This window comes from Momordica charantia (assembly GCF_013281855.1).
Source record: "Momordica charantia cultivar OHB3-1 chromosome 1 unlocalized genomic scaffold, Mcharantia_2.0 BLBB01000001.1, whole genome shotgun sequence".
Taxonomy (NCBI): domain Eukaryota; kingdom Viridiplantae; phylum Streptophyta; class Magnoliopsida; order Cucurbitales; family Cucurbitaceae; genus Momordica; species Momordica charantia.
In genome coordinates, this window is record NW_028275157.1 from 11,310,759 (window position 1) to 11,326,075 (window position 15,317).

Here is a 15,317-nt window from a genome sequence, read left to right on the forward strand (position 1 = left end):
TTATAAAGATGTGAAAATATCTACATGTTGAAAGAAATTTAGGTGAGTTTGGTTGGTAATTTAAAAACAATGGATTCCATGAAAAATATAGTTTATTCCATGTTTTAAGTATTTTTCGAATATGTATTTGGTAACATGTTTGGAAATTGAATCTCAATTTTAATTTGTTTAAGATATTTAATAATATGGTTGTAAACAATAGTTACAAATTGAATATTTAGTTCGTAATATTAATTAATTTATTAACGTATATGTTTTAAATTTTATAGAATTATTATTATATAATTTATAATATATTATATTTTATCCGTTTAATTTTAAAATAAGTTTAAAATATCAAAGAGTATATTTATCAAAATTTTTTTATCTAATTTTATTTTCGAATTCAAAATTTGAAAACACTGAATATGTTTTTAGAATTTATACTATTTATGTAAATAGGAACATAGTTAGACATCTTAATTTTTTCTTTTTTAATTGTAATAAAAAAAATTTCTTACTAGAAAAATAATTTTTGATGAATTTGAAAACAAGAAACAAATAGAATCAAGATTGCGTAACAAATAAGAGAAGTCAAACCATCATGGTGGCTCATTTGGTCCAAAGAGGCTAGGGTAATTGAGAGAAAATGAGTTCAAATTCCATGATGACCATCTACCTTAAGAATTATGCCGAGGTACGCGTAGGAACAAAAAAAGAGAAGTCAAATTCCATGGACTCTATTTCTAATTTAACATAGGTTAATAAATAATATATAAAAAATAAAATTTATATGTTTTTAAAATATTGTCTTACTTATGATTATCTACGTCCAAATCCAGAGAGTGGGCCCAAAGAATTTTCTGATGCGGTGGGCCCAAAACTTCTGGGCGTCAACTTCCGGAGAGGCGAATTGACGGTTTTACCTCTCCACCTCCGCTACGTGATTTCCGAAAGAGACCGTTCGTCCCTTTCAGTTGCACCCGTCTCTTCTCTTCTTCTGTCAGAGAAAAAATTTCGTTGCCGCCTTCCTCTCTCTCTCTCAAACTCCAAGATTCAGAAACCCTAATCTCCGCTGCAGCTCCACATTCTCGTATTCTCTATGCGGATTCTTCTCAAGAACCTCGTCACATTCTGCGCTCAGTCGTGCAGTTGCAGCCGCAGCAGCAGCAGCAGCAGCAATTCTCTCTCGCTCTCAGGTACCGTTCTCTGTCTGTCTTCTCTTCTTCTTTCGCCTCTCGGAATATGCTGCATTTTCTTCTTCTTGTCGTGGTTTTTGTTTCTGCTGTTTCTTTGCTCGTGGAAATCGTTGTTTTCTGAGGAATGAATAGCTTCCGGTCTTCAGAATTTCCGAGTTGTTTAGTTCTTAGTTTTTGCTGTTTTCATTGCGCATTGTTTCTGCATTTCGATAACTTTTTTTTTGGTTGATTTTCTTTTGCTGTTTGCCTCGGTAAAGTGTCGCTAGTTTTGATCTGGTCTGCTTGTACCCTAACGTTTTGCGACGTCGCTGGCTATGTTTTTCCCCTTAAAAGGCGTTGTTTGGAGTGCTGAGTTCGTTCTTTTGTGAAAGTTTGAGTTACGAATAAATATTCTGTGGATGTTGTCGAACAAGTACTGTGATTTAATAATCGAATTAATTTAGTTATACTCTTTTTTTTTTTAATTGAATGTTAAAGTCTGGGGATCTGGCGTACTCTGAATGCTGTGCAGTACTCTTCTTTGTTCAGATTCTTGTTCAATGAGGCGGAAACGAGAAGATTTCCTGATAAATTCTGAATTCCGTTATTCTAAAGTGAAATTGTTATAACCTAATGGTATTAAGTTGTTTAGTTGTTGAGATAATGCAGCATCATGATTCTACTATTCGTTTATCAGTTGATTAGTGGAATTGTTCTTCTGTCTTGGGCCAAAATGGTGATTCACTTTTATTTTTGTAGGATAAATTTTATGAGACTTTCATGGACGGGGATCTGTGGGATTGGCCGTATGATCAAGGTTCTACTGATCTCTCCTTGTCACTTCCCTTTAAGTTATCTGAACAATCAAGCTTCAAGGTAATTTGATTGTAAAGGATTTTTCCAGGTTGCTGTTTTTCTGATGCAGATGAAAGTAGTTACAGTGTGGAATCTGGATGGCAGGCTGACTTTTACTTTGGTAATGGTAAAGGTAAACTTGATTTATTTATTTTTTTTAATATTTTATCTGCATACGATTATCATATTCTCTCTCTCTCTCTCTCTCTCTTTCTCACTTCAACAATTGGGGTACTTATTTTTGCTATACTTTTGTCGTCGTAGATGTTATAGAAGAAAATGCTATGAATGAGAAGTATTGTGTTCAAGTACTGAAGATATTGATAAGGAAGGCAGATGCTGAAATTGATGATCTTGAAAAAGATCTTTTGTTGCTTCAATGTGACCTGGCTTGGACAGAAGGTAGAAACCAAATTGAAGCATGCTGTAATGCTTTGAGAGAAAATATTGACATCCTCGATGGTTCGATAAAGAGCTTGAGACAAAGTAGTAAGATTAATACAGATGATAAATTACCTTTGCATGGTCAACCACCACAGAAATTTTACGAGATACTGAAGCCTCTACTTGGAGAAGGTCGTGAACAAGATGATGGGCAGGTTTTCTCTGTACCCTCTGAGATCTAGAAAGTCAGTGTTCATCAAATATGAGAAATAAGACTAGAAAACTTCATGAAAGCATTTTTCACTTCTAATTATCAACGACTTGATAAATTACTGTATGTAGAGATTTTTATAAGTGTGAAAATCTTTTTTGGATTTTTTACAGAATCATATAATCTTTGGAAAGTGGTTTACGTTGCATCAATTCTTGGTATTCCTAATGGTTGTGCAGTCCATTTAATGAATTTAAGTGGATGTTGCTGTGCTGGTTAGATGTCTATTTCATTATCCTAAGTAACTTCTCTCTATCTAAATAATTCTAAGGATTAAGGAACTTTTGCAGAGTTGTCCATCTGGTGAAGTACATGTTGTGCTCTATTTGAAATTTCATTGATGTTTTTTCCTTTCGGATGAAGATGCATCCTGCTCTGTAATTTCTCATATGTTTGAATTTAACGATATGAACCTGGTGCATCATAATTCCCTTTATTTTATGTCACCTTAGATTAATTGTTATATTTCCTGGACACCCGACCCCTTTTTAATCATTTCTATATTGCAAAAATTTGTTGAGGAAGGATTTTTAGTAATAAGAAAGAAACGGAGTTCTATTGTTTTTCATACTGCCTATTTCAGAGGATTTGTGAAGAAAGTGGGAGTGGTGAGTGTGACAATAACCATATAGCTAATCATATCTGAAAAAGATGCAAGTTCTGTGGATCTTAAAGCTAAATAGATTCTCTCGCATATAGATTGAAAGAATTAAACAGGTTTTGTACAGTTTTGCTTTTTAACTCGAAAGGAAGGGAAAATAAAAAAGGAGGGGAAAAATACCATTTTGTTAGAGTTCAATTAAACAGGTTTTGTACAGTGCTTGTTTTCTCACAATTTATTTAGTGTATTTTTCACCTTAAGAACACATTTGAATTTTGAGCCGAATTTCATAAATAGATACTACATTTTTTAGTTTTCAAAATTTTGGCTTAGATTTGAAAACATTTTTTTAAAAATGGATATCAGAAGAAGAAAACACAAATGTGGGAGTAGTGTGTATAAGCTTAAATTTTTTAAACAGGAAATAAGAAATAAATTGGTTATCAAATGCTGAACGGGTCTTAACTTCTTGTTTACCTTCTGTTTAATTTGTTGAAAGTCAACACTGTGAACACTAATGAATTGTCTTGTGACACATATTTAGATCCTATCCCTATCCTATGACAGCATTTGTAGCTGATCTTTCTAACTTGAACTAAAACTTCAATGGTTTAAGGTTAGAGAGCACTCCTGTGGTCCAAGTACCACCATTTATTCCATTTTGGTTTTCATATTCTGAGAAGCTCAATTATTGCCCCCCCATAATTTGGAGTTCAAACCATGGTGGCCACCTACCTAGGATTTAATATCCTACGAGTTACCTTGTCAACCAAATGTAGTAGGGTCTGACGGTTGGCCCGTGATTAGTCGAGGTGCGCGCAAGCTGGTCCGGACACACGGATTTCAAAAAAAAAATAAAAAAAAATAAAAATTGGAGACTTTGTCTTATGTAGAATGATATGATTTACATGAAAATCCATCACTGAAACCTGTACAACAATCTAGAGTTCAAGGTTCAGGGACCTGCTTGATTATTTGTGAAATTAATCTGAAATAGTCTTTGCATTCTATTTATTCATGTGCAGAGATATTTAAGAAAATTACTAATACACTAGGCTATTTATAAAAATTTGATTAATGGGACAGATTGAGCTGTATTGTTGCATCCAGACAGTCATTGTAATATATGTCGAACTTTATGTTACTTTATACATTATTTTTTAGTACTGTAATTGCAATTCACATTCTGATCATCTTAATGCCATAACTAAATGCTTTACCTAGTTTTTACCTGGGGTAAATCAAATTTAAAGTAGGAAGATCTGATATTTAACTTAGTTGGAGAAGATTATTCCTTGAATATTGTCTACAACCAGGTAAAAACCTTGTGGTAAAGTTAGCTAGTGACCACTTTATTGATTATGTGTTATTTACTGTCATCTTATGTGACCACTTTATGAAATTTGTTTCCTATCCAAAAAAAAAAATAAAACTATCATCTTATGTGAAGTTTCTTTTTTTACCTTTTTCCCTTGTAAAAATTGTGTAATTTATGCAACATATGATCAGCATGCGAACATGACTGTGAACATCCAAAGTACTTATATTTTGATGCAGTTAGTTGGTCTGTCCTGCAAAACTCCGAGCATTTCTGGCGTAGAAGTCAAAAGTGAAGAAATAGAAGACAATACCCTTTTGCTGGCAGTGGATACAACACCCAATGTTTCAGCCCAAAAGCAGAAGGAAGATGGTAGCATTTGTGATAAAGAAGTTAAGGTATGCTTTCCTCTGCTTTAGTTTCAGTTAGTTTCTTGTTGTGTTTGGTAGAGTCACATGATGGATCTCGGTTGAAGCAAGCTTAAGCATTAGTCTGATAGATCAAATGTCGAACAGTGTAATTGAGTGATCATATCATCATTAGTATATCTATGTTATGGTGCTGACATTTTAAATTTTCCCAGCAGCCTGAAATTGCAGTGGAGGGAGTTTGTTCACATGCTCTAGTAACCGAAGAAAATGGTTGTTTGAAATCAGAAAATATGAAGTCTGTTTCAAAGGTAGAGATTCAAAATATGAAGTCTGTTTTGAAAGTAGAGATTGAGGAAGCTAAGAAATGCCCAACAAGTAATACATATATGAGCAGAAAGTCAAAGTCAGCTGAAAATGCAGTTGACGGATGCAGCCTTCTGAAAGCCCAGAAGGTTTGAAATCTTGGCTCTTTTATCAATTTGAATAGTAACTGAAATTTCTAAACAAAGATTAGTGAACGTTATAGTATTGGTTGTACTTGTGGCCATCCACGTTCATGCAAACTTCAGCTTTTCAATTAAAGCTTTGAATATTCTTGCTCTATCAGTTACTTTGTAACATAATTTTCTTTACAACTAGCAGCAAGGAAAATCTGTTTCTGAAAATGCCAATCCAGATGCCCCAAGACAATCAGATGGATTAAGTGGAAACAAAAGATCTTTTGATCCCGGTTTAAGTTCTCCAGCACGCTCAAAGAGTGGAAATTGCAATGTAGAGGAAAAGCTAATTGATTTTCTTTTAAGAAGGAAGAAAAACAAGAGCAGTAAGGGGCGAGTTCTCCCTGAATCCGACAGAAGTGCCTCTTCATGTTTATCTTCGAACACGAAAGGGAAGCTGGACAGCAGCATTCTACAAGTTTTGGAGGCTGAAGGACCTGGAACATTTGACACTTTGAATTTCCCTCTAACTTTGCTTTCGAAGCTGCAACATCAGCAGGGTAAAGATGTAGCCAGAACCCAGACCAAGGAGATGGACAAGTTATTGCCAGAAGATTCGCAAAATGTTGAGAATGTTTCTCAAGAGAACTCACATTTGAACGTGGGTCATAAGCTTAAAGCATTGATGGAAAAGGGGCTGAGCAAAGTAGATACTTATTCAAAAGCTAAAAAGCACCGTAAGCCGGGAGCAATTGGAGACAACGCCTGCTTAGATCTGCCTTCTGAACGGAAGCCTCAAATGAAATCAGTTGAGCCATGCCACCTCAAAGCCAAAATCCAGGATGATGCTCTTGACGTAGACAAGAACTTAGGTCCTTTGTTGCTGAATATAGAGACTTCAAAAATGCTGGTTGCTCCAGAGTTTATAGATTTATCTCTTGATGATATTTCCAGTTCAGATCAAATCGAACCCGACAGTGGAACTGGGGAAGACAAACAAACAGTGAACTCGTGTGCCACCACCAATGATCATTCAGCTGAAACTCTGGCACATTTGCCTTCCTCATATCTCAAACTCAAAGATTTGACTCTAGTAGATCTGAGGATCCTTGCAAAGGAACTCAAATTGACCAAATATCATAAGCTTCGCAAAGAGGTGCTGTTCCAACAGGTTGTCGGCAAACTGGATCGCTGTTAGAACAACAGACCGAGGTTGGTATTATTTCTCTCTTTAATCAGTCTTCTTAGTCTATTGGAAATATTTTCTCAAAGATAGTGATAGGGAAATCGTGAAAGAAAGAAAGAAAGAAAGAAAAAAATACACTAATATGAAAAGAAGAAAGAATCTACATATTTCCAATGTGTAAGTTTTGTGCAAAAAAGAATGCGTAGGTTAGAAATGGAGATATTTAGGAGATCAGATAGTATTTTGTGTGTATAGATGTTTTGGATTATGGCGGTAAATTGGTTGTAGTTTTTTGGTTGCTGCTGCCATATTTATGTACATAATCCTTCAGCTTTTGTGGATTTTGAAGCTTTGCTTATGGGTTTTTAATCCAGCTTAGATTTCCATGTTTGTGTCTCTGGATTTGATGTTGAATTTGTTCTTGTTTTTGTATTAACTAGCCAACCTTTAGGTATCCTTGAGTTCCTATATTCGGCTTCATTTGTTTTTGTTTTTGTTTTTTTTTCCTGGGGCATTGTTCCTAAAATTTAGGAAGAATCACTTTTTGATCCCCCCAAATTATTAATGATTTTGAATTATGGCTTTGAGAACTCCTAGTCCTGGTTTAACTTTTCTATTTTCTGGTTTTGGTTCTTAATTTTGTTTTGATTTGTATTTTTTTTAGTAGAGTGTATTTCATAAAATTTTCTTGCTCACAATATTATTTTTCTCCCTCCCTTGGCCTGTAAAATATGTATCAAACTAATGATTCATTTTTCTTTAAAATTAAATTTTGAAACTTCTCTTGATATCATATAATAGGAAAACAATTGTTTATTTATTTTATTTATTTTTTTGAAATAAGACAACAATTGTTATTACATGCATTATCATTTATATTTCATCAGGCAAACAAGAGGGAAAAAAGAGTAAGGTTAAAAAACACTTTTGGTCTCTATAATTTTATGATTTAGTCATTGAATTTTAGTTTGTAACGGTTTTGCCCATGTACTTTCAAATTAGTAACAATTTAGTCATTGAATTTTAGTTTGTAATGATTTCGTCCATTTACTTTCAAGTTAGTAACAATTTAGTTATGTAACAAATTAGTTTTATAATGATTTAGTCTTTATTGTTTGCGTTTATTGTTTTAGAAAATGACTATTTTGGTTCCTATTGAAAATTCTAATACAAATTTTATACAATGTTCTTATCTTAAAAAAAATTTTATACACAATGAAATTTATGGTTATATTTTAAAAAACTTAGTCTGCAAAATGTCGTGCTTTTGATCAAAATAAATTAGGTAAAAATAAAAAGGAAGAGGTTAAATGGTCACTTTTAATGGAGGTTTGAAATGTGACTAAAATGAATAAAATTTGAAAGTACAAGAATGAAAATGATGGTTCTAAAATGAATCAAAATTAACCTAAGCTGAAAGTACAGTAGTGTTCTTTTCCTTTTTCAAAATAAATTTTATACACAACTTGTCATGGTAAGAATTCTTGTATTGTTTAATTGTGTGATCCAAGTATAGACAATGTAATCTATATAATATTATATAGTATGAATTGAATTGAATTGATTGTAATTGTACCTTTTCTTTTTCTTCTTTTAAACAAGATATCGATCAAGCTAGATGTTACTTCAACATGTTTAGTTTGTGAATGTGCACAACATTTTGATTTATCAGATTAAATTATAAGTTTAGTTTTCCAACCTTCAAGTTTGTCTATAGATTTTTAAACTTCAAAAATTGTTTGAGAGAACCATAAACTTTTAATTTTATATTTAGTAGATTTTTTAATTTTAAAGTATTTTTTTAATTTTGTATCTAATAGTATATGACCTATTTATACAACATTTTTTAAATGACTGAATCTATTATACATTAATTGAATTTTGTGTCTAATAGTTCTAAACTTTTAATTTTTGTGTTTATGATCGTTCTTGCTAACTTGTTAGGCACAAACATGAAAGTTTGAGGATTAAACTTTTTGTTTTTTTTTTAAAAATTTTAGTAAGTACATTTAGTACAAGAATTAATTATTTTTAGTGTTGAGGTGTACTGGTTGTTAACCTTAAACATAATCTCACAGAAAACAAAAAAAAAAAAAGAAATCCCCTTCCTTATTTTATAGTTGAGTAAACAAAAAGAATTTTTAATTTGAGTGATTTTTTTAAAAATAAAATTACTTTACATTATTCAATTATTTATATAATAAATAAAACTAATATTTTAATAATAAAAATTATAAATGCAGTTTAATAATATTTTACTATAGACTACTTTCATCATATTTTTGTTTTAGTTTCTACTTTCAAATGCAGTTTTTGAATAAAGTATTAGTCAAATTTTAAAAGCAAATTTTTTCAAAAATACCTTTCATATTTTAAAAGTTCAACAAAATATAGAATATGATTCCAAGAGGTCAAAATAAGAGTATTGTTAGCTTAAGTTACTTAAAAATAAAAACAATGTAGGCATTATTTGAGAGACCAGAACTAGAACAATGTAGATAGCAATTCAACACCATTGGCTATATGATGAAGAATTCAAAAATTATATTTTAAACCTATATTGAATTATTATGAGTATATAAATTTTAAAGAACCAACCACTTGTGTATAATAACTCTGAGCGCTCTTACTATTAATAATTGAGTAACCACCTTGTGACAACTATATTGAATAATTTTTCAAACATCGAACTTTAACCTTATAATATTTTTTTTAGCCTTATAATATTTTTTTTAGTATAATAAGTGAGGTCGAAAGATTTGAACTTGTGAACTTTTGGTTATAGATAGGTATCAATTATTGTTAAACTAAACTCATGTTGATTTATCCCTCTAATCTTTAGTGGTAAAGAAAATTCGTAGAATTTTAATGTCCTAAGTGGGCACACAGATGTGACGAATGCTCGATATACTTTAACATTCTTTTTTCTCACCATGGTAGTAAATAAATTGATTCAAGAAATATATTGGAAGCTAGAATTTGTAGAAAAAAATTTATGTGGCATCATAACTCATTCGAAAAACCTACTAATCTACAACAATATTTCATTTCCCATTTTATAACGAATGTAAAGCCTTCCTCCAAGAAACTACAAATTGCTTGACGAATATCTAAATTTACAGATCGAAAATCTGAAGAAGGCATCAACAGGTAGAATTTGTTCTCTGTCTGCAATGGAACTAACGGTGCCTTTTTTTTTCCGCAAACGCTCTATTCTCTCGAAGGCAATAATGTTTCATTTCCCAATTGGCCGATCTCAAAAATTCCATTCAAATTCTTCAATTTACTATCTCAACAATTCCCTTCCAGATGTTTCTTTCTAGTTTGAGTATAGTTCAACCGTAATTGGTATCTATTTCCAACTAAGAGGTTTCGATCCCTACCTCACCTCCACATGTTGTACTAAAAACGATGTTTCTTTCTAGATTGCAAGGAAAATTTAAAAGAAAAAAATACCTTCCATTCAATTCTCTCTTTCAAATGGAAGAAACTGTCATATTTGCTCCAACTTTTGATGGGCTTCTCTGGCTGTCCTCACAAGGTGGATTATGCGATACTGGAGCTTTGCATTTTCTGCAGCAACAATCTCAGCCTGCAAAAAATATCCCAAATAACAATCTCTCTGGTTTTTGACCTCTTTATCTAATCAAGATCAAACACAAACAAAACAACAACACTGAATGCTACTCGCCTTTTTTCGTTCAGCGATTAGCGCTTCATTTGCACTGTCTAGCTTTGACTGAAGTTCGGCAATCGTTTTAAGATGTTCCTCGTCCCAGGTATCTAGATGGATGATATTCAAAACGTTTAGATGTTCATCGTCACGGGCATTTGAGAATGTCCGTGCACATATTCATTCATTTGCTCTATAAAAGTATGGTTTTTCTAAAGAATCAGCCATGAGATGTACCTTTCTTGCTCAAAAGTGTGGCTTCTAGTCTCGACAAACGATCCTTGAAATACATGCACATTGCCATAAGTATGAATGCAGAATAATGGAAAGCAAAAAGGTCTCTAAAACTTTTAAAAACAATAGCTACAAGATTGGAGTAAACACTTGTAAGGTGCAGAATAAAAGTTCTTTTGAGAAAAGTTAAAAGCAATCGCTACTGAACAAATGAACACTTGAACCAAACATCAAAATTATGTGTAACTAAACACATTAGAATTAGAATGGAACTGCTTTTGCTAAAGCATTTATTTCAAAAATACTATGCTGATAAATCTAATACAGTACAGTCTATCCGACTATCACAGTTGTTGAAGAACATTATAGAAGGAAGGAAGCAGACATGTTAATCGGTGAAGTACTTCAAAAGAAACCATAGCCTTGTTCTGACTTCAGATTTTAGAAGGCAAAATTCTGTGTCAGTAGTTTAGATTAGTTGGAAGAAGTTCATCGGTAGGTAATTAATTGCACTATGAAATGTCATTATTTTCTAGGTGTGTTTCATAGAACTTGAACGTTTTGATACCACTTATACTATATTTCAAAAACCATAAAGACACATCTTAACCTATCTCGCAAGAAATCTTCAAACCTTACAATAATTGCCATCGAAAAACTCGTACGATATTTGATGTTAAGCCTTCTTTAAAAAATTTTAAATAATACCTTGGTCCCTATACTTTCAACATTTGTTCATTTTGGTCTCTAGATTTCCAAAATGTCTATTTCAGTCTATGTACTTTCAACTTTTGACTATTTTAGTCTCCATACTTTCGAAACGTTCATTTTGGTCCACGTATTTTTAAAAAGTGATTCTTTTGGATTCTGTTTTAAAAACAGGGACTAAAAAATAGTCACTTTTTAAAAGTATGAAGACCAAAATGAACATTTTGAAAGTATAAAGACTAAAATGAACCAGAGTTGAAAGTACAAGAATGACTAAAATGAACCAGAGTTGAAAGTATAAGAACAAGAAGGACCAAAATGAACCAAAGCTGAAATTACGACCAAAATAGTATTTTAACTTTTGTTTTACTCAATCACCATGATTTTCATAAAAAAGAATATTGAACTTTCATGGAGAAGAATGAAATAATACAAAAAGTCATACAAAAAACAGTCCAATAAAAAAGAGTCAAACTAAAAGAACGGATAATCTAGCAAGATCAAACCTAACGAGTAACTACAAAAAGCTTTGGACACCAAAGCTCAAAGCTAAACATGAAATCGAGCCAGAGTCCACACGTCCTTCCAAGATCTCTCAACTCTAAAAATTCTATTATTTCTCTCAATCTAAGAGCCCACAAGCTCCATTGAACAGCTATCAATCACCATGTTTAAGCGATGAATTATGATCTAAGGTATTATAAGTGTACGGATTGACACTTTGAGCATTTCGTAGAGTGATCAGAGTAAAAATTAGTTCCCTACTTACCCTAGGGCTGATAATTTCCCCCAATCTAAGTACCTATTCCATTAGACAGCCACAAACTTCAATTCGAAATCCCCTCCCAAACCCTAGGAGACCATATCCAAAATTCATTTCAATCCTTTCAACAGTGCTCAGACAATCAATTCAAGAAATCGCAATGATATATAACTAAAACATGGCCGTAAATGAGGGGTTTCGCAATCAAACCTCGGCCTCGGAGGCTCTTTGAAAGAAGGGCTTCAAGCTCTGCTCCAGATCGTGGCCGCCGCCTCTTAATGGTTCCGCCATTGTTGCAAAAGCTCTCAACTTCCAAGGGAGATGCAGCGTTGAGTGCTCGACGAAAGTCCTACGCCGTCTGTGGAAAATGGATGTTTCAGCTTTCTATAAGAATTTTTTTAAAAAAAAGATCCATAACAAATAAATATTACCATTTTTTTTATACCACACAAAAAGGCTTTAAACGTTGATATAAGAAAAGGTTGGGATCTCAATTTCATGGAAGTATATCAATGGATATTTTTAGAAAAATTAAAAAATCATAAATTTTTTTTTAAATTAGTTAAAAATAATTAATATTATATATATTAGTGACATTTTTTGATATTCTTTTACATTTTGTCGATTTTCTTGTACCGGAAATATCGATTCACCCCTCATGTCAATATCGAACTCATGGAAACATGGATATATCGATGAACATGTCGACAAATATTTAGAACCATGACCAAATATAGACTTAGGAGATGGAGTCCTAACTACGAAGACATGTCCATCGATATATCCAGAGTTTGTTTTATTATGGTGGTTCTATTAAGATTATTATTTTATTATGCATCCACTCAGAGTTTGTTAGTTAAAGTTCGGGTCAAAGATAAGAAGAATATGACCATTGACTTCATAGTTAGTCGGGGTCTGCGGTCGACGCGACTGGTTCTAGTAGGTGTTTTGGGACGGACCGTATCAATTCCAAACTAAATGAATTAGAATGGAATGAATTCATAAAATATAGTATTCTATGATATTATTGGATATAATTTGAATTATTTTAGAATTATAAGTCTGATAGTTAAAAGTTCAAGGAAAAAACTTTTATTGTATAAACTTTAAGAAACAAATTTGTAATTCACATATATTTTTAATTTTGATTCATTTTAGTCGTTGTATTTTAAATTTTTGTTCATTTTAGTTCATTTATTTTTAATTTTTGTTTATTTTAATCCCTATAGTTTTGAAACATCTATTTTGATCCTTGTACTCTTAAAAAGTGATAATTTGAGTCTTTATTTGTTAAATTGTAACACAAAATTTATATATAATTAAAATTCTTTAATGCACATTTATTGATACATTTAAAAAAAATTAGTGAGTGAAGTGTCATGCAAAAAATGTGATCTAAAAGAATCATCATGGATTGGTCCATTGGTAAAAGGTAAATCCTAAAGAATCTATAGATAATAAGTTCAAATCATAGTGGCCACCTACTTAAGATTTAATATCCTACGATGTCTTGTAAGATTAGTCGAGATGAACGTAAATTGGTCAAACACTCACAGTTATTTAAAAACACATGTGATCCAAATAAATAAGATAAAAATGAAAATGAAAGGACAAAAAATTTCACTTTTTAGAAGTACACCAAAATAGACTTTTTGAAGTAGCGGAAGTAGCGGGACCAAAATAAATGTTTCGAAAACACAGGGACCAAAACAATAAAACAATATTTTAACTTTTGTAATTTACCTGTAAATTTCAACAAGGAGGGTAGTTTTTAAGAATAAAAAACTTTCTTTTTGATTGAAATAATAAAAAACATTATTAATTTGTTTAAGGTTTAATTTTTTTAAGTACCATGGAGAAGAAAAATTGAACCTCAACCCTCTAGAAAAAGTAAGATTGCCTTAACTGTTGAGTTAGACTTGTGTTGTAGCTAGTGTCTCAAATGTCGAGCGACACGTCGACATGTCGACTGTCGACGTGTCGAGGTGCTCGATATTGACACCGGAGGATAATCGTTTTTCCCCATGTCGTCCACATGTCGGCTCAAATGTCGCTCGATTTTTTTTTCTTCTTCTCGTTCTGGTTCTTCTTTCCTTTGTTACTTCTTCTTTCTATTACGAGTTTGGGTGGATTTTGGTTCTTTTATTTTCTTCTTCTTTCTACTACAATCGTATAATCTCTTACAATCTTGATGATTGTAATCTTAATCTTTTCAATACAACCTTTGCATTTTAATCTAAAGATTTGGTGAGATCATTAAAAATATAAGATTCAGAGTTTAGTTTCTACTAGTAAGAAACACGTGCGTTGCACGTAGAATCTTGTAGTTCTAAATTAAAGTAAAACAAATAGTGTTTTTTAAGTTTATAATATTATCATTTTAAAGAAAGAAAGTGATTATATATAAATATAAATTCAAGGTATGATATTGTTGTAATAAAACAAGATGATGAAATGTTAGCATGGAAAGTAAGTACAAATTTGAAGTGTAAGAAATATGAAAAAGCACCGATGTGCAAGTTTTTTTTTTTTAATGAATGAACGTTCTTAATTTACCTCTAATTTTCTTGATTATAAATTATTATATTACATTTTATCTTTGTTAAATTGTGTGACGTTAAATCATTGAGTTTGTTCATTCTAGAATGAAAAAGAAAGGTAAGAGTGAGAGAAAGAGTAAACCCTAAAAGGTGATATTGAGAGGGATAAAAATTGTTTGTTTGCCCTAACTTTGTAAAAATAATTAAAACATTTCACATATATGAATCAAAAGCATCACTTTAAAAAATAAATAAATAAAAATCAAACTCATAAGCATTCTTATTATCCAAATTATGAGAATAATCGAATTTTGCTTTATCTCGATTCCATCGACCACCATCTTGACACATCGTACTCTAGAATTTCTTTCAATCTGAACAATGATAAATTTGAGAAAGTGAACCGATGTCATCAACTCAGTTCTAATTTGGTTTCTCTTCACTATCAATTTTCCTCTCGATCACCCATATGTGCATTGTTGTTGTCGTTGCTAAAGCAAGAGAGTAATCTTCATACCTTCACACCACTTGGAAAATTTCCCACTTTGTTCCATCCACCACCTCTTGATTTTTGGTTGGCATGAGAAAGAGAGGACACATATTTATATATGGATTGGAAGGGGATTAGGAAGATGAAAGGATTAGGAGAGGGTATGTGATAATTGGAAGGGGGTTAGGAAGATGAAAGGATTGGGAGAGGGTATGTGGTAGATGAAAGGAGTTAAAAAAAATCCATGAGAAAGATAAAGTTAATGAAAGAATAATTAATAGAGAGAATATTAGTAAGAGAAAATAGGGGAATTTAGAGGGATGAGATCG

At 32.0% G+C, this 15,317-nt stretch overlaps 2 protein-coding genes across 4 annotated transcripts; one reads left to right on the forward strand and one right to left on the reverse strand.

Annotated features, from left to right (window-relative positions):
* Window positions 1-926: 926 nt before the first annotated feature.
* Window positions 927-6,966, forward strand: LOC111021323 (Rho termination factor). 3 transcript variants are annotated; one of them, XM_088127981.1, is made up of 7 exons: window positions 927-1,178; window positions 1,917-1,974; window positions 2,083-2,145; window positions 2,277-2,611; window positions 4,826-4,984; window positions 5,170-5,409; window positions 5,600-6,966. In XM_088127981.1, exons 2-7 carry the CDS (start codon window positions 1,938-1,940, stop codon window positions 6,590-6,592), a joined length of 1,827 nt encoding a protein of 608 aa, XP_087984107.1. In that variant the 5' UTR covers window positions 927-1,178; window positions 1,917-1,937; the 3' UTR covers window positions 6,593-6,966. The 3 variants fall into 3 exon arrangements, with proteins under 3 accessions (XP_087984107.1, XP_022153923.1, XP_087984104.1); XM_022298231.2 differs by having other exon boundaries at window positions 928-1,178; window positions 2,062-2,145; XM_088127978.1 differs by having other exon boundaries at window positions 928-1,178; window positions 2,062-2,145; window positions 5,173-5,409.
* A 2,641-nt stretch (window positions 6,967-9,607) lies between these two features.
* Window positions 9,608-12,349, reverse strand: LOC111021288 (threonine-tRNA ligase 2). The gene is made up of 4 exons (XM_022298184.2): window positions 12,169-12,349; window positions 10,491-10,533; window positions 10,272-10,363; window positions 9,608-10,172 (listed from the first exon to the last, which is right to left on the reverse strand). Exons 1-4 carry the CDS (start codon window positions 12,247-12,249, stop codon window positions 10,074-10,076), a joined length of 315 nt encoding a protein of 104 aa, XP_022153876.1. The 5' UTR covers window positions 12,250-12,349; the 3' UTR covers window positions 9,608-10,073.
* Window positions 12,350-15,317: the final 2,968 nt, after the last annotated feature.